This window comes from Hemitrygon akajei, chromosome 3, assembly GCF_048418815.1.
Source record: "Hemitrygon akajei chromosome 3, sHemAka1.3, whole genome shotgun sequence".
NCBI lineage: Eukaryota > Metazoa > Chordata > Chondrichthyes > Myliobatiformes > Dasyatidae > Hemitrygon > Hemitrygon akajei.
Window position 1 is genome coordinate 145,131,609 of NC_133126.1, and position 24,187 is coordinate 145,155,795.

The window sequence follows — 24,187 nt, forward strand, 5'->3', positions numbered from 1 at the left end:
ACATGAGATTCTACCTTCAGGGAACTATGCACCATTATTCCTAGATCACTCTGTTCTACTGCATTCCTCAATGCCCTACCATTTACCATGTTCTATTTAGATTATTCCTACCAAAATGTTGCACCTCACACTTATCAGCATTAAACTCCATCTGCCATCTTTCAGCCCACTTTTCTAACTGGCCTAAATCTCTCTGCAAGCTTTGAAAACCTACTTCATTATCCACAACACCACCTATCTTAGTATCATCTGCATACTTACTAATCCAATTTACCACCCCATCATCCAGATCATTAATGTATATGACAAACGACATTGGACCCAGTACAGATCCTGGAGGCACACCACTAGTCACTGGCCTGACAACCTGACAAACACACCACTACTCTCTGGCATCTCCCATCCAGCCACTGCTGAATCCATTTTACTACTTCATTATTAATACCTAACAATTGAACCTTCCTAACAAACCTTCCATGTGGATCCTTGTCAAAGGCCTTATTGAAGTCCATATACACAACATCCACTGCTTCACCCTGGTCAACTTTTCTAGTAACCTCTTCAAAAAATTCAATAAGATTTGTAAAAGAGATATCTTGGAGTATATATGCATTTTTCATTTAACCTGCTCAAGCAGATTGATAATTAATAAAATATGCCGGATCCTCAGCTTTTAAAAGAGAGACAGTAGAAAACCAAAGAAGTCTTGATGAACCTTTATAAGTACAGGTTTGCATTCTGTCCAGATTTAAGCATGATCATTTAGTAGCAATATGAAAGTTTTTGGGAGTGAGAAGAGATTTACACAAATGATCTCAGGAATGAATAAATGACTTCAGTTAAATGGACAGAATGGTGCAGCTGAGTTTGTTCTTCTTGAAACAACGATTAAATACATCTATCAGATCTCATTGGAAAATTATAAGTACATAAATGGAAATTGTATTCCCATTGAAGGGAGTCAAGAGCAGGGTTATACTATGAACGTGATGGCAGAACATACAGATGTGACATGAGGATTTACTTTGTGTTTTGAAATGCACCAAGTGTTTGGTGACTGGAATGCAATGCTGGGGTTTGTCGTGAAAGCAGATTCAATTGTAGCATTCAAAAGACAGCTGGTTAAATATTGGAAAGAAAACAATCTTTGGGACTGTGGGGAAATAGTAGAAGAATCAGACTAGTTTGATTGTTCTTTCATGGAACCAGAACATACACAGTGGGATGAACAACCCACTTCTGTGCTATAATCATTCTGAGTTTCTGTGACTGACAACACATTTCGCTCTCTCTCTCTCACATCCAGCATTATTAATCCTCAACCACCATCCAACCCCTGGCTATATCTTCCACCTTCTGGAGTGCAAATGGTTCCAGAGGTACAAAAATTGCTGATTATAGCATGCATCCAATGAAAATGGAATGCAGAAAACATCATTCTCTAAAATAAAGTGGCTTGATTGAAAAACAGCCAATTTTAAAAGCCTAAAGTTATATTTGCAACTAAATTATATAAACCCATCTAACAGGTTATGCAAATTAATAAATATTTGGTAGACGAAGCAGAATATGGGGAACCACAAGGTTATCTTCACTCTGGTTGGAAATAAGTGGAAGTTGAATATCATGGAAATAAAAGATTAAATAATGCAGCTGAATTTGCATTTTGGCTGACCTCCTGCACCGAACACAAAGTATTAGCTTGCAGATCACAGAAGATATTTGGATGCCAGATGGAATACTTTATTAGAACAGGCAAATTTTGCTAGAATTCAACCAAGTGTTGGTGACACCACAGCTGGATGCACTACGCAGTTTTGGTCACCTTCTTTTAAAGATATAGTTTAGAGAAGACTCATTATATTGATTCCTTGGGTGAGGGGACTGCCTTGTGTAGAAAGGTTGTACAGTTTGGACTACAGATCACAGTTTAAAATAATGAAATGTGATCTTATTAAATCAAATAAGATGCTGAAGAAGGGTGTTAAAAGGACTTGTCCATTCACAGGGCAATCTAGAACTAGAGGCCCCATGAGTAAAAGGAATTACTCGTTTAAGACAAAGACGTAAAGAATTTCTGCTGAACCTCAGCAATTCCCAAACTCAGGGAGCTGAGGAGGATGAATCATCGAGTTTATTCAAGGTTAAGTTAAAAATTTTGTTCAACAAGAATGTCAATTATGAAACAGGCAGAACAATAGATGTGAGGCCAAAAACACACATAGCATTGAATGGCAAAACAGGATTTGAAGAGATTATCATCAAGTTCCATTTCCTTCTGCTCTTGTACAAATCTATAAATCTGGAGCATTTGAAAGAAGACATTAGATAATTTCATCAGTTCAAAAGTTCAAAGTTCATAGTAAAGTTGTTATCAAAGTACATATATGTCACTATATATTCACGGAGATTCATTTTCTTGCTGGCATTTTCAATAAATCCAATAACCATAACAGATTCAATGAAAAACAGCACCTATAGGGTAGACAACCAGTGTGCAAAAGACAAATTGTGCAAATACAAAAGATAATAATAATAGATAAGCAATAATTATTAAGATCGTGAGATGGGGATCCCTTGAAAGTGAGTCCATAGGTTGTGGGATCATTTCAATGACGAGGCAAGTGAAGTGGAGTGAAGTTATCCCCTCTTGTTGAGGGATAATAACAGTTTCTGAACCTGGTGGTGTGAGTCCTGAGGCTCCTGTACAGTCGGCCCTCCTTACCCGCGGGGAATTGGTTCCCGGACCCCCGCAGATAACAAAAAACGCAGATGCTCAAGTTGGTGCACTTTAGGATCCGACAGAGCACAGGGCTGATTTAACCTGTCTCAGTGCAGTGGACTTTAGGACCCGGCAGAGTTCGGGACCCGCCGACACAGTGTTTCTGTTCCGGAAAACAATCATGATTGAAAATAAAGTAGAAATAATAAAGCGATCGGAAAGATGTGAAACACCATTGGTCATTGGAAAAGTGTTAGGCAATAGTCAGGATAAAGTGAGAATAATGGAGCATGTGAAGGCCCTGCCCCGATGAAAGCTACAATTATTACTAAGCAATGCAGTGGTTCAATTATTGAAATACATACATTTCTTAAGTGTTTTATATGCATAGAAAGGTAAAATATATACTATATACTAAGATAAACGTTTGACTAACTGACGCTAAATAATACTGGATGTACCTGTTCTGACTTGGAGCACTTTCGTGTTTTTTTTCCAATTTCCAATCCACAGTAATCAATGCACATCCTCCCGTATACTTTAAATCATCTCTAGATTACTTTTAATACCTAATACAATGTAAATGCTATGTAAATAGTTGTTATACTGTATTGTTTAGGGAATAACGACAAGAAAAAAAGTCTGTACATGCTCAAACAACAAGTGCTGGAGAGAGAACTTCCGGGTTTTCCTGATCCATAGTTCATTGAATCCATGCATGCGGAACCCGCGGATAAGGAGGGCTGACTGTACCTTCTTCCTCATGGCAGTAGCGAGAAGAGAACATGTGGGGTTCCCTGATAATGGATGCTGTTTTCCTGCAACAATGCTCAGTGAAGATGCACTCAATGTTGAAGAGGGATCTACCCATGATGGACTGGGTCAACGTACCCATTACTTTTTACAGGATTTTCTGTTCAAGGACATTGGTGTTTCCATGCCAGGCTGCGACACAGCCAGTCAATATAGATGAAAACATCTATAGAAGTTTTCAAAGTTTTAGATTGTCATGGTGAATCTTCACAAACTTCTATAGAAATAAGAGGAACTGCCATGCTTTCTTTGTAATTGCACTTAAATGCTGGAGACAGGTTCTTTGAAATGATAACACTGAGGAATTTAAAGTTGCTAACCGTCTCCACCTCTGATCTCCCAATGAGGACTGATTTATGGACCTCCAGTTTCCTTCTCATGTAGCAATAATCAGCCCCTGGTCTTGCTGACATGGACTAAGGTTGTTGTTGTGGCATCACTCAGTCAGATTTTCAATCACCCTCCTTACAGTGCCTCAAAAAAGTGTTCAGCCCCCACAACAATTTTCACATTTTACTGTCTCATTTTCCAAATTTAAAATATAATTGAAGTAGGATTTCTGAGCTATTCTACAAAACATTGTGCATCATATCAAATCAAAAGAAAAATTCCAAAGCCTGTCAGCAATTTACTAAAATACCAAAATTGTGAAGCTAAAAAAAAAATTCATCCCTTTTGTAAATACTACACCAACTTTCCTCAGGTGCAATATACTGCATTAACTTAACAATTCACTCAATTTCTTGATGTAGAAACCTAAAGGATCTCTTGAATTTTTCCCTCTCTGTAAGGTCCAACAGTATGGTAGATTTTCAACAGATCAAATGAAAATTAAGACAAAAGAGCATTTATGGCAAGTCAGGGAAAACATAACAAAGAAGCACAAATCTGGGGAAGGGTACAAGTCCATCTTAAAGGCACTGAATACACCTCAGTGCAATCCATTGTGAAAAAGCAGAAAAAATATGAAACTACAGCTACACTGTCTAGGTCAGGCTGTCCCTCCAAACTTAGTCAACAAAGAAGAATGGCACTTCTAAGAGAGGCTACTATGATGCCAACAGTCACTCTGAGTGAGCTGTAGAAGTCAATGACTGCAACTGGAGATGAAGTTCATGGCTCTGCAACTTCTAAGGCCTTGCACAAATAGGGTACTTATGGAAGAGTGGCAAGGAAAAAGCCCTAGCAAAAAAAAAAGCATAAAGACTTTGCAAGGTGTTACTGAGAAGATGCTGCAAAGATGTGGATGAAGGTCTTGTGGAAGATGAGGCTAAAGGAGATTTTTTTCCCCCTCAATACTAAGCAGTATGTGTAGCAGAAATCAAATACTGCACATCAGCCAGGTAAGGCCATCCTTAATGTAAAATATGGTGGAGGTAGCATTATTTACTGAAACCTTTTTCTGCAGCAGGGGCTGGAAATCTGGTCAGAATTAATGGGAAGATGAATGCTGCTAAATACAGAAAGATCCTGGATAAAAACCCACTAGCCTGTGCCAGAAAGCTTAAACTGGGGAGGAAGCTAGTCTTTCAGCAAGACAATGACCCAAAACACACTGCCAGAACAACCATGGAATGACTTCAAATGAAGAAAATTGATATCCTTGAGTGGCCCAGACATGACCTTAACCCAACCAAACATTTTTGGAAAGACCTCAAGAATGCTGCCCAGTGCTGTTCCACTTCTAATCCAGGATAGCTTGAGCAATTTTGCAAGGAGGAATGGGCAAATCTTGCACCATCATGATGTGCAAAGCTAATAGAGAATTATTTAAAAAGACTACTGGCTATAATAGCTGCAAGAGCTGATTCAACGAAATACTTAGCAAAGGGGGGTGAATACTTTAGAAGTGCTGACATTTCAGTTTCTGAATTTTTAGCTTTTCATGCTTTACAATTTTCCCTGTTTCTTGGGCTCTGCTATGGGGTAAAAGGAGAGTGATTCACCAATAAAATTTCTCTGTAAAATTGATCAAAATCCCTGGTTGTAATACTCATTTATGGGAACAAAGAATTGAAGGTTGATTACTTCTGCAAGGCACTGTATGCTGATTCCTCACACTTGATTTGGCCTACGACACTGGTGTCATCAGCAAAATTGAATATGGCATTGTTGATGTGCTTAGCCACCCAGTCATCAGTGTAAAGTAAGTAGATCAGAGGGCTAAGCACACAGCCTTGAGGTGCACCTGTGCAGATGGAGATTGTGGAGGTGATGTTGTGACTGGATCCAAACTGACTGGAGTCTGCAAGTAAGGAAATAGATGATCAAATTGCAGAAGGAGGAACTGAGGCTTTGGAGCTTATTGATTAGTTTTCAGGGGATGTAGTATTCAATCACAAAGATTATTACCTGTGAACTACTGCTCCAGGAAGCTTTAAAAGGGGAAATGACCTCTTCAGAACTGTGATGCATGCTTTATTCCATCCCCTCACCGCTGTGAGAGAAGCTTTGGTATTCATAGTTCATTCATGACACACTTACCATGGAGCATTTGATTATGCAGTTTTCAGTGCTAAGGTAACTGCCATGGAAATTAATACTGCACTTACTTCATGTACATGACTGTACAATGTATGCCACAAGGATTTCAACAATTCAAAAATCTTACCTTGTTGTATCATAGTTGATCTTAGCATTCCAGTTTTGGACCAAATCTTAATTTGCCCATCTTCACCAACTGTAGAATACAAGCAGTATGGATCAGATGCAAAGCTTAAAGTAATTATGAAAATTTTTATCCTTACTTACAAGTCATGCCTTTATCAGCTGGGCTGCTTTGCTTTCAATTGATAGATATGCAAGGCACACTGTCCAATTACTTCAAGTCACTTAAGCCATCAGAAACACGTTAAGGTTCAAAATCAAGACTTTGTTAGTACAGCAGCTAGAAAAGGAGGGTTTCTTGGAGATCACTGCACAAGTAAGACAAGTTAAAAGTAGATGCATGCTTTTAAATTCAGGAACTGGAAGTGTAAAAATTATTCCTAATATGAAACCTTAAATTATCAAATAAACCTTTACTGGGTTTCATAGGTCTTCCTGCATGAAATGCAAAAAAATGCAAACTAGTCTGAAGCCAGGCTGTTACAATTTTCAGATATTTCCTCCAGATATTCCCTTCAGTTCAGTGAAACCAGCCAATCTTTTTAATTGGGACCAGGGAGCTCCAGTCCATTTGTCTTAACTAAGATCCCCCACTACATAAAAGGAATAAAACACAGGCTATTTAAGGTTTTGAGCAAATTTCATTAAATATCATCATCCAATTTCACACTGGATTCTTTGGGATCTTACAGTTTTAGTGTATATACAATGTGGTGTACTAATATCCAAAAGAACTACCATAAGAACTGCTGCATTGAAATACACTTGCAGATAAAATGTACACTGAAATTATTCAGTGAAGGTGACCACACCAGTTTGATTCAGTGATATTAACTTTCGAGCTTCATGCAGCTCAGTGTGAAAGGATTTGTGTACTTAAGGAAGTGCAAAAGGCAATCTCCACCCTCCCATTTACAAATATTAATATTGAATAATTTTAAGGATTTCACTCTAATTAAAAACAAACATGAGAAAATGTGTAGATGCTGTAGATCCAAAGCACACATGCAAAATACTGGAGGAACTCAGCAGGCCAGGCAGCATCCATGGAAAGGAATAAACAGCCGACGTTTTGAGCTGAGACTATTCTTCAGGATTGGAAAGGAAGAAGAGAAGGATTCTCTTCTCCCCTTTCTTTCCAGTCCTGAAGAAGGGTCTCAGCCCAAAACGTTGATTGTACTCTTTACCATTGATGCAGCCTGGCCTGCTGAGTTCCTCCAGCATTTTGTATATGATGCAAATTAAAATTATGGCTATATCTTCAAAAAGCATAATGAGGTGATGACCAAATTCTGAACAACTGGTTAAGCAAATTTTGTAGCACCAGAAATGTGTCTTTAGAGACCATAGCTTTGGAAGTGTTGTCCTATTGAGCCATCATGGAAATATTCTTCTGTTTATACCCAACATCATTTCTGCAGACAGCATCTTTCTAAGGAAAGCTTATCTAGCTGAAATTCATTCATGTAAAGTGCAGAAAAAAGATCAAAAGATGGATCAATGGTTTTAATTTCAAACATTAAATTAATTTTAAAGTTCTCTCTCAATCACCTGTTACCAAAGCAGTTCCCTCATAGTTCCACCTTCCTGCTAACACAGCTCCACGATGCGCTTCTACACTTTTTTCCACTCGTCCCATCTTTGATACTAAATGAAATTTGCCTTAGACAAATAAAAAAGCTAATCAATATTTAAAATCAATACATGCATAAATAATTGAAGTATAATCAGATCAATTTATTTTGTATCTTCAATTTTTCACAATAAAGTTCCATAGATTGGCATTGACATGCAGGAGGTCACATGTCTCATGATCATTACACATCCTCTTTAAACCAGTTTCTCCCATTCTTGCATGAAGTTTGACGAACAAACTTAAAGCAGATTATCACCTGCAATATATAGTGCTTTATCAAACATTGTTTAAACTGAAGTGCAAGAAAAACAATATGCAGTTGTTTAAAATCTCTAAGAATCCAGCAGATATTTGTTCAGTACTTTGGCCCATTATTCCTATACTACATGTGCCTATTAAAAAAACAGAAAAACCGATACCACACACACTTAAGATTTAACTAGCTCACAGAAACAACCCAATAACCATTTTGAATAAGGTTGTGCCCTTTCTGCAAAGTTTACCATGGCCACAATTATTGTAATCTTGTGGAATATTAACTTGTAAATAGCATTTCTTAAATTCTGAAGCCCAATTAATTCAACACAGTTATAGATTCAATATTACATTTGAAACTACTAATTCTGATTAACCTAGTAATTTTAGTGAAAATTATTTTCCCCAGTGAAAACCATGCAAATTTGTTTACCTTTTGTGTTTCAATCTTTAGACATTTGCTCCATATTAATTCTTACTGACAGGTCCAGAAAATAAGAATACATAACCCACTTTCTTCACCTTTTGATGTTTCAGCTGTTTACTGAATTACTGAGTCTGAAATCATCTCCAATGGATGATCAGTTCTTAGCATTATTTTCGATTTACCAGACCCTCTAATATTAACAGGAGATGCAGTAACTTCATGAAATTCAATGGTTGAATTTGGTTAGTCTGCCAGAATTACTTTGTTGTAATTATTAAGTAAAACATTTGTCACATTTTCCAACAGCTAATTTATAAAATTACATGTCACACTAAGTAAACTAGAAACAAAAGATTGGATATTTGTATGGCATTGTAGTGAGCCCAAACTCACATAATTATAAAACTTCCTGGTTGCAAAAGCATTTCACAATCAAAGTTTAAGCAGCCTTAATCCAATTCTTAGTGGTTATTCAGTTAAATTTTATTTTCAGAAACCAGAGTTGCTACATAGTAAATAGAAAAACATTCAATTGGTTTAAAAGAGGTGGCTAGTTTGCAAAGAATTGGATTGTAATCTGCATCTAACCATTTTATATTCAATGTAGGACTATTTCTTGAGAGTATTGGATAATCAGAATGGAAATTATTTCATATATTGTAGCTATGGAGAAAAATAATAGTACACAACAAGTTCTGTACTACAAGTTTCCCCACTATATGTTGTCCATAATGGGGGGAGAAAAAGTATATTTCCCTGAGGAAAAAAAATTGCATAACTTAGTTTTTGACTCAAAACTTACCATCTGTACTGGTGAGCACAAATATTTCTGCCTGTATCTGCTTCTTGCCTCCTGTAGTCTTGGGGAACCAATGCATATCTATTGGATAAATTTCTTCAGCAAGCCTTACTACTTGGACCGTTTCATTTGTTAATAGGTTCCACTTCAGGATTTGGTGGTCATCACTGGATGAAAATAACTCATCTGCTGTTGTCCATCCAACACAACTAACCAACTCTTTATGTGAGGTGAAATTAAAGAAAATATCAAGAACAGATATTGACTTCAATTATAAGAACAAATTTTGTTATAAAGCATGGTGGCACAAGTCAACAGTAATCTAATTTTAAATGTTAGTATGAGTTCACATCTACGGTATACCATAAAAATAGATTGTCAGGAACTTTACATAAGATAGCCATACAGACTGAAATCAATTGACTCCCATGATTGCTGTCTTACATTGCCAGGTGACAGGTTAAGCTATATCATTGGCATAGACCTTGTAGCAGACTTGCAAGCCTACAGGTCAACTCCTTAGGCAATAACATCAAAAATTATTGTTGTAAATACGGTTTCCATTCTTTTTAAGCTTGCTAACCTTTGCCATTTCCCTATTTGTTGAATGCAGTTCAACTTGTTAAAATCACACTACTACACACTCAACTCCAAATCACAAGGAGAAAGACAAGGGAAAGCGCATCGCAGCTTAGCTTAAATCATATCCACTGTAGACATACACACAATCATGCAACAGCTCAAAAAGCTTTGTGTTCTGTTCTTTATGAATGTTCTTTTGACATTGTACTCAGTCCATCACAACATTAGCTAAATTTACTAATTTAGCGTCGATTACAAATTAACTACATGAAGCTTCTGGTTTGCACGGTTTAGCCATTCATCGTATTACATTTGTTAGGGAACTCAGTAAGACTGCCTGAGGCAGAATAATCCTCAACCTCACATTCAAAGGTTTTTTTTGAATTGCAACTGGTCCATCTGAATCTAAGAGATTACAACTATTTATCTTTAAATGTCAAAACATGATACCAAAGCTTTGTGCTTTGAATTTATATATAGCAGGGAAAAAAAATTTAAATAATCAAAAAAATCTGTAAACATCCTGAACAACTACAAATACTTTTTGCTTAAATAATTGCAATCTTTCCCTCTCCATCCTAACCTTTGGCTTTCTACTACTGATAAAAATTATTTGCAATTACAGTTTCATTTAATATTTCCTGTGTCTTTACTGTATTATCCCTGTACTGTTATTGGCATAAATCATGATTTTCTATGGACTCCAAGCACCAGTCAGCGCACCAATTGTGAGTTGGAGAGCTACAAGAGAGGAGGCGGTGCACAGGTCCGGGAGCGAAGTTTAAAAAGGGAGAGCTTCACAGGAACTCGGCTATAACCGGAGACCCAGAATCAGAATCAGGATTATTATCACCGGCATGTGATGTGAAGTTTGTTAACATAGCAGCAGCAGTTCAATGCAATACATAATATAGAAGAGAAAGATAATAATAAGTAAGTATTCAGTATACTTTATACAGTATACATCTATTGAATAAATTAAAAATTGTACAAAAAACTGAAATATTTTTTTTTAAGTGAGGTAGTGTTCAAGGGTTCAATGACCATTTAGGAATCAGATGGCAGAGAGGAAGAAGCTGTTTCTGAATTGCTGAGTGTGTACCTTCAAGCTTCTACACCTCCTAACTGATGGCAACAGTGAGAAAAGGACATGCCTTGGGTGCTGGAGGCCTTAACAATGAATGCTGCCTTTCTGTCTCAGATACCGCTCATTGAAGATGAACTGGGTACTTTGTCGGCTAGTACCCAAGATGGAGCCGACTAAATTTCCAACCCTCTGCAGCTTCTTTCAGTCTTGTGCAGTAGCCCCCACCCCATCCCCCCCCCCCCCATACCAGACAGTGATGCAACCTGTCAGATTGCTCTCCACAGTACATCTATAGAAGTTATTGAGTGTGTTGGAGAGCAGGGAAGGCTCAGACATAAAAGGGAGACACTGCCTAGCGGAGCAGGCATCAACAGAGTGGTAGGGCTTTGGCTCATTCAGGCTTTGGCAAGGTAAGTTCGTTTTTTCCTTGCGTTTTTTGAGGAATAGAAAGCACATCTGTAGGGTTAGTACCTTGCTCTGGGTGTCAGATGTGGGAATCCTGGGAATCTTCCAGTCTCCCAGATGGCTACATCTGCGCTAGGTGCACCAAGAGGCAGCTTCTGAGAGACCGTGTTAGGAATCTGGAGCTGCAGCTCGATGACCTACAGCTTATTAGGGAAAGTGAGCAGGAGATAGAGAGGAGTTACAGGGAGTTACCGTAGTCACCCCAAAGCTGCAGGAGTTAGATAAGTGGGTGACTGTCAGAGAAGGGAAGAGCTCAGATAGTAGAGAGCACCCCTGTGGTCATTCCCCTCAGTAATCATTATCTCATTAATTTCTTTTGGATTCTGTTGAGGGGGGTGATCTGATAGAGGACAACTACAGCAATCTGGTCTCTGGCACTGAGTCTGGCTCCATGGTGCAGAAGGGGGAGAAGAAAATGAGGAATGTGGTAGTCATAGGGGATTCCACTGTGAAGGGAACAGTCAGGAGGATCAGTCACCCTGAGAGAGATTCCCACATGGTGTGTTGCCTCCCAGGTGCCAGGGTATAGGATGTCTCGGATCAGGTGCAGAGTATTTGAAGGGAGAGGGTGAACAGCTAGAAATCTTGGTACCCATTGGTACCAATGACATAGGTAGAAAAAGGGAGGAGGTCCTGAAGAGAGAATTCTGGGAGTTGGGTAGGAAGCTGAAAAGCAGGACCTCCAGGGTAGTAATCTCAGGATTGCTGCCTGTGCCACGTGCTAACGAGCGCAAGAATAGCATGATCAGGCATATTAATGCATGGCTGAGAAACTGGTATAAGGGGCAAGGCTTCAGGTTCCTGAATCATTGGGGTCTCTTCTGGGGTATGTACGACCTGTACAAAAAGGACGAGTTACACCTGAACCCAAAGGGGTCCAATATCCCAGAAAGCAGGTTTAGTAGAGCTGTTAGGGACGGTTTAAACTAATTTGGCAGTGAGATGGGAACCAGATTGATAGGGCTGAGGAAGGGGAAAACAGAAATAAATTGAAGAAAGTGTGCAACAGAGATGTTAGAAAGGACAGGCAGGAGATGAGGCATAATCACATCTAGTGGGATGATTTAGAGGGCAATAAAGGCATGGTGCAGTTAAAACAAAAAGCAACAAATACTGGCCTGAAAGTGTTATATTTGAATGCATGCAGTATAAGAAATAAAATAGATGATCTTGAAATTCAGCTACAGATTTGCAAGAATGATGTGGTGGCCATCTCTGAAACTTGGCTAAAGGATGGCTGCCATTGGGAGCTGAACATCCAAGGATATATGGTGTATGGGAAAGATAGGTTAGTAGGCAGAGGGAGTGATGTGGCTAAGAAATATTGTATATTTCTCTGTATAAGAAATATTAAGTCATTAGAAAGAGATGACATAGAACTGGAAGCTGTAGAGTCTCTATGGGTTGAGTTAAGAAATGGCATGGGTAAAAGGACCCTAATGGCAATTGTATACAGGCCTCCAAACAGCAGCCAGGATGTGGATTACAAATTACAGCAAGAGATAGAAAAGGTGTGTCAGAAGGGCAATGTCATAATAATTGTTGGGGATTTTAACATGAAAGTGGATGGGAAAACCAGGCCAGTACTGGACGTCAAGAGAGAGAACTTGTAGAATGTCTAAGGGATGGCTTATTAGAACAGCTTTTTGTTGAGCCTACTAGGGGATCGGATGGAAGGTAATTGATTTCACTTTGAAATTTGAGAAGGAGAAACTAAATTCCAATGTGTCGGTATTTCAGTGGAATAAAGGGAATTACGATGGCATGAGAGAGGAACTGACCAAAGTTGACTGGAAAGAAACACTAGCAGGAGGGACAGCGGAGCAGCAAAGGCTGGAATTTCTGCAAAAAATGACAGATACATTCCATATAAGAACAAATTTTCGAATGGAAGAAGGATACTACCGTGGCTGACAAGTGAAGTCAGAGCCAAAGTATAAGCAAAAGAGAGGGCATACAAGGAAGCCAAAGCTAGTGGTAAGATAGAAGATTGGGAAGCTTTTAAGAACTTGCAGAAGGAAACTAAGACGGTCATTAGGAAGGAAAAGATGAATTATGAAAGATAGCTGGCAACTAATATCAAAGAAGATATTAAAAGCTTTTTAAGTATATAAAGGGTAAAAAAAAATTGAGGGTAGATATAGGAGCAACAGAAAATGATGCTGGAGATACTGTAATGAGACACGCAGAGATGGCAGAGGAGCTAAATGTGTATTTTGCATCAGTCTTCACAGTGGAAGACATTTGCAGTACACTGGACATTCAAGAGTGTCAAGGAAGTTAAGTATTTGCAGAGAAAATTATACCTGAGAAGGTACTCAGGAAGTTTAATGGTCTGAGGGTGGATAAATCTCCTGGACCTGATGGAATGCACCCTCAGGTTCTGAAGGAATTAGCTGGAGAGATTGTGGAGGCATTACCAATGATCTTTCAAGAATCGATAGATTCTGCCATTGCACCAGATGACTTGAAAATTGAAAATGTTACTCTGTGGTGACCCACTTTCCATGCAGGCGAACCAGCTCACAAATAGCCAGCACGCGGGGGGAGACTTTAGTAATGTACCTCCGACGTCATTTCCGCCTGGAGAGGGCGGGCGCTAGGGATTTAAATGCCAGCACCGCGAAGTTTGAATAAACTAGTCTCGAAACGACTTACCGACTGTGTGTCGTTATTTCAGCGCTGTGTGTAGCACATCGCGACATTGCTGACCCCAACGGTCCAAACGGGATTTGGACCAAAGATGACCAACTCTTCATCTGTTCACGCAGTTTCGCTAGAACTGCCGACTTTCTGGACGCTGCGACCACGCATGTGGTTTAGCCAAGCAGAAGCCCAGTTCCAGATTCGGCAGATATCCTCTGATTCCACGCGTTACTACCACGTGGTGAGCACCGTTGACCAGCAGACGGCCGCCCAGGTTGCGGATTTCATATATTCGCCCCCGGAAGAAGGCAAATATGAAGCATTCAAGGCGCTGCTCATTGGGACCTTTGGCCTCTCACGGCGTGAGCGCGGTGCCCACCTGCTTCACCTGGACGGTTTGGGAGACAGGCTGCTGTCAGCATTGATGAACGAGATGCTGTCCCTGGCTGATGGACACAATCCCTGCCTCATGTTCGAGCAAGCGTTCCTGGAGCAACTGCCCAAGGACATACATCTGCTGCTGGCCGACACAGATTTCAGTGACCCCCGGAAGGTGGCGGCCCGGGCAGACGTGCTGTGGACAGCCAAGAGGGAGAGCGTGGTGTCCGTTGGTCAGATTACCAGACCAGGCCCAGCAAGGGGGCGCACACAACACAGAGGCAGGAGTGAGGAGACCAGTGAACAGTGGTGTTTCTACCACCAGCGGTGGGGCACAAAAGCCCGCCGTTGTCGCCCGCCCTGCAAGGGCCAGGGCCAGCTGCCGCTAATGACTATGGCGGCTGGCCACCAGGACAGCCTCTTGTACGTCTGGGACAAACAGTCGGGACGCCGCTTCTTGGTCGACACCGGAGCGGAGATCAGCGTCTTGCCCCCAACGGGGTACGACACCCGCATCAGGAAGCCAGGACCCACCCTGAGGGACGCAAACGGCAGCACGATACGGACCTACAGCACCCGCACAGTGCAACTGCAGTTCAGCGCCAGCCGGTTCACGTGGGACTTCACACTGGCCGCAGTGGCCCAACCACTCCTGGGGGCAGACTTCTTGCGAGCTCACAGCCTGCTGGTCGACTTGCAAGGGAAAAGACTGGTACATGCCGAGACTTTCCAGACGTTCTCCCTTGGTGAAGCCAAGTTGCCGGCCCCACACCTGGACTCCATCACGCTGTCGGACAACGAATTCACCAGAATCCTGGCGGACTTCCCATCGATTCTGACACCGCAGTTCACGGCAGCCATGCCCAGACACGGGGTACAGCACCACATTCCGACCCAGGGACCACCCCTCCACGCCCGTGCATGAAGGCTCCCCCCGGAAAAGCTCCGCCTGGCAAAGGAGGAATTCAAGCGGGTGGAGAAATTGGGGTTCATACGGTGGTCCGACAGCCCATGGGCCTCCCCCCTGCACATGGTGCCCAAAGCAACAGGGGGCTGGAGACCATGCGGCGATTACCGCAGGCTGAACGAGGCTACAACACCGGACCACTACCCTGTGCCGCACATTCAGGACTTTGCAGCAAACCGGCACGGCGCACGGATCTTCTCCAAGGTAGACCTCGTCCGGGGATACCATCAAATCCCGATGCATCCGGACGACGTCCCCAAAACGGCACTCATCACCCATTCCGGCCTTTTCGAGTTCCTCCGCATGCCGTTCGGCCTAAAGAATGCCGCACAGACATTTCAGTGGTTAATGGACGCGATGGGACGCGACCTGGACTTCGCTTTCACCTATTTGGACGACATCCTCATAGCCAGCAGCAGTCGTCAGGAGCATCTGTCCCACCTCCGTCAACTCTACGCCCGACTGAGTGAATACGGCCTCACGATCAACCCGGCCAAGTGCCAGTTCAGGCTCGATACCATCAACTTCCTGGGCCACAGGATTACCAAAGACGGGGCAACACCTCTGCCCGCCAAGGTAGACATGATCCGCCACTTTGCCCGGCCCAACACAGTCAAAGGCCTGCAGGAGTTCGTTGGTATGGTGAACTTTTACCACCGTTTCCTCCCCTCAGCAGCCCGTATCATGCACCCTTTGTACACCCTGATGTCGGGTAAAGGCAAGGACATTACTTGGGACGAGGAGGCCGGGGCCGCTTTCGTTAAAGCCAAGGAAGCCTTGGCAGATGCCGCGATGCTGGTGCACCCCAGAACGGACGCTCCGACCGCCCTCACGGTGGACACATTCAACACAGCAGTCGGTGGGGTGCTGGAGCAGCTCATCAAGGGGCGCTGGCAACCCCTGGCGTTCTTCAGCAAGCACCTATGACCGCCCAAACTCAATTACAGTGCTTTTGACCGGGAGCTGTTGGCACTGTATCTGGCAATCCGGCATTTCAGTTACTTCTCAGAAGGCAGGCCGTTCACCGCGTTCACGGACCACAAACCGTTGACCTTCGCGTTCATGAAGGTGTCTGATCCCTGGTCAGCTCGCCAGCAGCGACATCTGTCCTATATCTCGAAGTACACGACGGACATCCAGCATGTCTCGGGGAAGGACAACGTCGTGGAGGACGCACTCTCCAGACCAGCTGTCCAGGCCCTGTCCCTGGGGGTGGACTATGCAGCACTGGCGGAGGCACAGCAGGCAGACGACGAGATGCCCAGCTACAGGACCGCAGTCTCGGGTTTGCAGCTGCAGGACTTTCTCATAGGCCCAGGTGATAGGACCCTCCTGTGCGACGTGGCTACCAGCCAACCTCACCCCATCGTCCTGGCAACCTGGAGGCGGCGGGTTTTCGACTCCATACACGGTTTGGCGCACCCATCTATCAGGACAACCGTCTGGCTGGTCTCCAGCAAGTTTGCGTGGTACGGACTTCGCAAGCAGGTCAGTGAATGGGTCAGAATGTGCGCGCAGTGCCAAACAGCCAAGGTGCAGCGGCACACTAAAGCCCCGCCGCAAGCAGTTCGAACCCACCCACCAGAGGTTCGATCACATTCATGTGGATGTCGTGGGCCCCCTACCAGTGTTCCGAGGAGCACGGTACCTCCTAACGATGGTAGACCGGTTCACGAGGTGGCCAGAGGCGGTCCCACTCACTGACACATCTGCCAATTCCTGCGCCCGAGCACTGATCGCAACCTGGGTAGCACGCTTCGGGGTACCGGCCCACATTACCTCCGACGGAGGTGCCCAGTTCACCTCCAGCCTGTGGTCGGCTGTGGCCAGCCTTTTGGGAACACAGCTACACCACGCTACTGCCTACCACCCACAGTCGAACGGACTGGTGGAACGCTTCCGCCGTCACTTGAAGTCGGCTCTCATGGCCCGCCTGAGAGGAACTAACTGGGTGGACGAGCTTCCCTGGGTCCTGCTTGGAATTCACACAGTGCCCAAAGAGGATCTGCACACCTCGTCGGCCGAGTTGGTGTACGGTGCGCCCCTGGCCGTCCCGGGAGAGTTCATACCAGCCCCAAGGGGACAAGAGGAAGAACCTGCAGCAGTCCTGGACAGGCTACGCGAAAGGCTCGGCAACCTGGCCCCCGTACCAACTTCACAGCACGGACGGACCCCGACCCATGGACCCAAAGATCTGCAGAACTATAAGTTTGTGTTTGTACGAAGGGGCGGACACCGGGCGCTGCTACAGCGGCCATACGAGGGGCCGTTCAAGGTAATCAACAACAACGGGTCCACATACGTTCTGGACATTGGGGGGAGAGAGGAGGTTTTCACAGTGGATCGACTCAAACCAGCCCATGTGGACTTGGCGCAGCCGGTCAAGGTTCAGGCACCGCGGCGCAGAGGCAGACCTCCCAAACAGAGGCTGATCCAGACTGTGGACATTGGGGGGTGTATCGCTGGTTCTGGGGGGGGGGGGGGGGGGGGGGGTTATGGGACGACCCACTTTCCGCGCAGGTGAACCAGCTCACAAACAGCCAGCGCGCAGGGGGAGACTTTAGTAATGTACCTCCGATGTCATTTCCGCCCGGAGAGGGCGGGCGCTAGGGATTTAAATATCAGCACCGCGAAGTTTGAATAAACTAGTCTCGAAACAACTTACCGACTGCGTGTCGTTATTTCAGCGCTGTGTGTAGCACATCGCTACAACTCCACCATTTAAGAAGGGTGGGAGGCAGCAGAAAGGAAACTATAGACCTGTTAGCCTGACATCAGTGGTTGGGAAGTTGTTGGAATTGATTTAGGAAGGAGATCGCGGAGTACCTGGAGGCACATGACAACATAGGCCAAAGTCAGCATGGTTTCCTAAAAGGAAAATCCTGCCTGACTAAACTACTGCAATTTTTTGAGGAAATTACAAGCAGGATAGACAAAGGAGTTGCAGCAGATGTGGTATACTTGGACTTTCAGAAGGACTTTGACAAGATGCCGCACATGAGGCTGCTTAGCAAGATAAGAGCCCATGGAATTACAGGGAAGTTACTAGCATGAGTGGAGCATTGGTTGATTGGCAGAAAACAGAGACTGGGAATAGTGGGATTCTATTCTGGCTGGCTGCCCATTACCAGTGGAGTTCCACAGGGGTCGTTGTTGGGACCGCTGCTTTTTACGATGTATGTCAATGATTTGGACTATGGGATTTCTGGATTTGTGGCTAAATTTGTTGATGATACAAAGATAGGGGGAGGAGCGGGTAGTGTTGAGGAAACAGAAAGCCCACAGAAAGACTTAGATAGTTTAGGGGAATGGGCAAAGAGGTGGCAAATGAAATACAATGTTGGACAGTGTATGGTCATGCGCTTTGGTGCAAGAAATAAACAGACAGACTATTATTTAGATGGGAAGAGAATTCAAAATGCAGAGATGCAAAGGGACTTGGGAGTTCTTCTGCAGGATACCCTAAAGGTTAACCCCCAGGATGAGTCAGTGGTGAAGAAGGCAAATGCAATGCTAGCATTCATTTCTGGAGGTATAGAATATAAGAGCAGGGATGTGATATTGAGGCTCTATAAGGCACTCGGAGTACTGTGTGCAGTTTTGGGCTCCTTATTTTAGGAAGGATATACTGACATTGGAGAAGGTTCAGAGTAGATTCACGAGAATGATTCCAGGAATGTAAGGGTTATCATATGAGGAATGACTGGCAGCTCTTGGGCTGTATTCCCCGGAGTTCGGGAGAATGAGGGGGGAATCTCATAGAAACATTCCAAATGTTAAAAGCCCTTGACAAATTAGATATGGCAAAATTATTTCCCATGGTAAGGGAGTCTAGGACAAGAGGGCACAACTTCAGGATTTAAGGACGTCCATTTAAAACACAGAAATTGAGAAATTACTTCAGTCAGAGGGTGGTAAATCTGTGGAATTCATTGCCATGAGCAGCTGTGGAGGCCAAGTCATTGGGTCCATTTAAGGCAGAGATAAATAGGATCCTGATTAGCCAGGACATCAAAGGGTATGGGAGAAGGCAGGGGAATGGGGATGACTGGAGGAATTGGATCAGCCCATGACTGAATGGTGGAGCAGACTCGATGGGCTAAATGGCCTACTTCTGCTCATATATCTTATGGTCTAAGCATCACAATCTTTCTGCTTCCTACAATCTATACATTTAAAAACAACTTGATCTCAACTCTGTTACCTGCATACTTCTATTGCATATTATTCTCATACCCTAAATAATAAGTCTTGGTGCTTCAATTACATTTTCCCCAAATCAAAACCAAACACAACTACTACACTAAATCAGGATAGTTGCTGTAAAACCATCACTGAAAGATTTTCTAATGTGAATCCAATATTCATGGCAAAAGAAAGTCTCAAAAGCAACTCCCCATCTCAGCTGCATCTTTGGTAAGGTATCAAGTAAAAAAACACAATAAAACTGCTTCATCTTCCTTCATGTAACTTCTTCATCTTCTTCTTGTAAATTCATGGAAAACATGAAACATGTCAGCCAACATGCTTTTTTTTTTGCCAGAATGACACCAGGAATAATCCAAAATATCTCTAAACCCTTTGTTTTATTAAATCAGTCATATAACATTTAATAAATGTTTAATCCATACAGATCTTATTATACATGTAGGGAAAAAACAAATATCTCCAGTTCCTTTCAAAGTTTCCAGAAATAGCTTCAGAGGAATCTCAGCAAGTTACAGGTCATATTTGGGTGATTGCTAACAATTCTGCCTCAGAAAACCAGATTGGGCATAATGTGTTCTTGGATAATTTAGGAATAATTATTTGACTGCTGCAACCAAGATAGAATGCCCAAGAATGCTAGGGTGAAACGGTTTGCATTAACTGACATATTTGTATCATCTGCCTCAAGCTTTAAAACACCGCTCAAAATGCCATAGTCAATAATGACTACAATTATTCTCTCTGCTCTACGTGCTGCAAGGTCATGAAAATCAATTAATATTCTTTATGCTAACAACGCTCCACAAATGCAATGCAGAAGAAAATAACATGAGCTCTCTAAAGGAAATTACAGTCAATCTAATAGTACTAGACTTCAAGAGAAAATGAAAAAGGGCAGAGACACTGGCATGAAGAGAGGTGAAATAAAATGAGTGAAAAAACAATACAGAATGGGCATTCAGTGGTCTGCTCTTTAAAATAAATGATATTTATAATCATGTAAGGATTTTACTAGCATTACCAACTTTCAAATATATGGTTAATATTTACTTATCTCATTTTTTCCAATCCCAGCACGAAACATCGACTGTACTCTTTTCTATACTTGTTGCCTGGCCTGCTGAGTTTCTCCAGTATTTTGTGCTTGTTGCTTGGATTTCCAGCATCTGCAGATTTTCTCTTGTCAGTCATTCCACAAAATTACTTAGAACAGCATTTCAAAGATTCTAAACTAAAGCCTGCAGATATCCAACTAAGAACTTATACTGGAGAAAATATAACTCTTGTGGAAGTGACATTCGTAATAGTGAAATACAAGCTCAATGTGGCTTGTTGGTTGTATGTGGTTAAAAAAAAAAGAGGACCAGCATTGTGGGGATGTAGCTGGCAGAAACAGCTACAACTTGATTGGTGATCCATCCACAATTTGCATGCCACATCAAAGCCAACTTACAGCAATTTAGGAAAGGTACTGGATAATGCCACAATTGTTTCCAGGCTGTACGAGGGCAAACAGATGTTGGTGCCAACCATGCCTGTGGTTGGAAAGCATATTGGACAAAGGAAGGACCATGCTGCTCAGAGGAAGAAAGAAAGTGACAAAAGCAGCGGTCTGACTACAACAGTTTTCACAGGCAACATATCTGAGAGAGCTTCTGATGTTAATCATACCGTTACTTGCAAAATGTGGCATGGTTTTAAGCTGGAAGAGAGTTCAGGCAGCTTCAGGAAATTGCAAGCATTCGGCTTTTGAGAGTATAAAGAACCAGAATCTATTCTGTGTTCATTAAGGTTATTGCATGAACTTCAAGTGGGAGACAAAAAGCTGCTGTAAAAGTAGATGTAAAGACCAAAACCGAGCCGGATGAATGGAAGGCCAAAAAGAAAGGAGTTAATGGACTTATGAAAAGAGGATTCATCAGATGATATGGTGGATGAGGAACTCAAGAAGAGAGATCAGATTGTAAAGGCAGCAATAGAAGGATTAATAATACTCCAGTGAACTACCGTAGATTCCGGATTATAAGCCGCTACTTTTTTCCCACGCTTTGAACAGCTTTGAACACTGCGGCCTTTACTACGGTGCGGCTAATGCATGGTTTTTTTTCATGCCGCCAAAAACATTTTGCCTCGTAACAGTAGACCAATAAAATTGATGAGTAGTTCACAGAGGTCCAATGAAATTGTACGATAAATCAAGCGCACTTTCACAATTAAATTATTGTAAATCAGTCATTTGTACTCACCCTCATCAACATGGAAAACACTCGAAGAAAAGCATTGTGCTGCCTTTATGGCAGTTATTTAGTTTATAATATTTTCGCTTAGTAATTCATTTGTTAGTATTTTCTAGTTAAAGTTAGAAGTGTTTTAAGTATATTTGTTTTCTGTACTACATCCCTGGATGCTATGACGTCACATCCGGTTTCGCCGCGTCTTGTGGGGAAAATACCGGTTTGCGATAAACGGAAAGGAGGGGGCGAGTGCATTAGACCCGCTGCAAACATATGATGCAGCTTTTAAGTTAAAGGCAATCAATAACTTTTCCTGGTAGGCTGCAGTATATATTTTTTTACCAGTCGTTAGGAGATATTGGAATGTTGTTCATGCACTGTTCAGTAAAAAAGTATAAGCAACGTAATTTGTGTGTTACCGATACGTATGTATATTTAAAAGTAGCCGTGTTACAGGCGCGGTTCGAAAAAAAGCATTTGCAATATGTATTTGTTTATGTTACCATACGGATTTAATTAAAAGTTAAAAAATCCTCACGTGTAATATCTTTCTGTGTAAATATCTCATATTACAACGTGGGACCCCTGCGGCTTAAAATCCGGTGCGGCTTGTACAAGTACAAAATTGATTTTCTTTCTAAAATTAGAGCCTGCGGCTTTTAATCAGGTGCGCTCTGTAGTCCGGAATCTACGGTAAATGCAGTTTACTAACATCGGGTTAACATCATCACAAGCTTTTGAGGTTAGTGAGATTTGATCACACAAACTCATTACTTGCCAAAGGCATAATTGCTATTTACTAACTGTTACACAGAAACCAATGAATGTATTCCTTTTAAATTATTCCATTATTTAACTTGTCAATAGTACAAAAATAATGTCCAAGTTAGATTTTCCACCCATTTTCAATATGACTGAGATTTGTCAAATTCCAGCAGATTACTAAAAAGGTTTATGAATACTGAGCTAACTCAAAGCAAACTGTATTGAATAACTAAATAATGTCAATATGACAGTTTAATATTGGATTCACAAATAATCAAGTACATAGCTGTAATTTAAGTGAGGTGCTCAGAAAGCATCATTAAGGACAGAACGAGTGCTTTAAAATGCCATCTGAATTCTCAGATCAGGTTACAGCTCTCAACTCCTTCTTTGGTAACTATGATATTGTATAATTATAATGTTTAAAATTTTAAGTAAAGGTTTATTGTTTATGTAGAAACTCTAGGGTTTCTTGCAGTTTTTGAAAGTCTTCCAGAACAGAGTGACACTGCTAAGTAATTGTATATTTCTTTCTGCCATACTTTTGGATTTAAACATGCACAAAAAGCAATTCACTGAAACTCCACATAAAACATGTCAAAACAACTCCCCCCTCCCTTCCCACTAAAAATTGTCTATGGTGTGTAACAAATTACATGACTTGATTGTAAAGAAGCTAGCAAACTGGAAGTACCACTTCATTCAACAGTAGTAGTACTGAAAACAAAAATCTACAAAATTGGCAATTCTAAACATTGCTTAAAAAGTCAGTCATTTGATTCAAATGTTAATGAAATTGTAACTTAAAGTTTAATGGTAATTCTATTTTTTTATCCTTGTGTTTTATTTCCCACTCGGATTTATAACAACCACTTATGTGACTTATTCTATTTAACCTGTGCATGAAATACCTGCACACAGACAATACACCAGCCTGGTTATTAATTTCTCTGATCTTTAATATATCATCAAGAACAGAACCAAAACACAGTGAACTTCAGTGCAATTGCCCACCTCTCATATGATTAGCCGATATTTATCCTGGTTATTCTCCAACTCACAAACAAATTATTCACTTAGACCATCAAAAAACAAATACCAGTATTCTCCATATTAATGCATTGAAAAGTAAACATATAACGTGCTAGTAAATCAGAAGTTATACTCTCCCATATCTATCAAAGCTATCAAAACCTTTAACAATATTCATATGACCTCTTTTTTGGTCACTTCTGAGCATTCCTTTTTTTTAAAAGGAGAGACTTGTGTTACCTCACACTTCTCACATCACTCTTAAAAATCTATTTTTGTTTTAAATACATGGCAATCTCTTATACACCAAGTGGCAATTTTATTAAGTTCAGGAGTACAGGTATACCTAATAAATTGGCCACAGGAGTGGAACCTAGGGCGGTTGTCTGCTGCTGTAGCCCATCCACTTCAAGGATCAACATGTTATGCTTAAACCAGTTTGGACATTTTCTTCTGACCTTTCTCATTAACCATGTGTTTTTGCCCACAGAACTGCTTCTCACTGGATAGCTTTGTGTTTTGCACCATTTCCTGTAAACTCTAGAGAATGTGCAAGTGCCATT

The 24,187-nt window shown here is 41.9% G+C and overlaps 1 protein-coding gene across 6 annotated transcripts in view; it reads right to left on the reverse strand.

Moving 5' to 3' along the window:
• Positions 1-24,187, reverse strand: part of ift80 (intraflagellar transport 80 homolog (Chlamydomonas)) — a 328,780-nt gene that overhangs the window by 184,396 nt on the left and 120,197 nt on the right. For 3 of the 6 annotated variants that reach the window (XM_073040987.1, XM_073040985.1, XM_073040991.1), the window contains exons 3-5: positions 9,263-9,481; positions 7,694-7,804; positions 6,147-6,215 (exon numbers count right to left, since the gene is read on the reverse strand). In XM_073040987.1, the coding sequence (XP_072897088.1) occupies positions 6,147-6,215; positions 7,694-7,804; positions 9,263-9,481 (399 nt within the window). The remainder of the gene's footprint in view (positions 1-6,146; positions 6,216-7,693; positions 7,805-9,262; positions 9,482-24,187) is intronic. The other 3 variants (XM_073040988.1, XM_073040989.1, XM_073040990.1) reach the window with 1 other exon arrangement.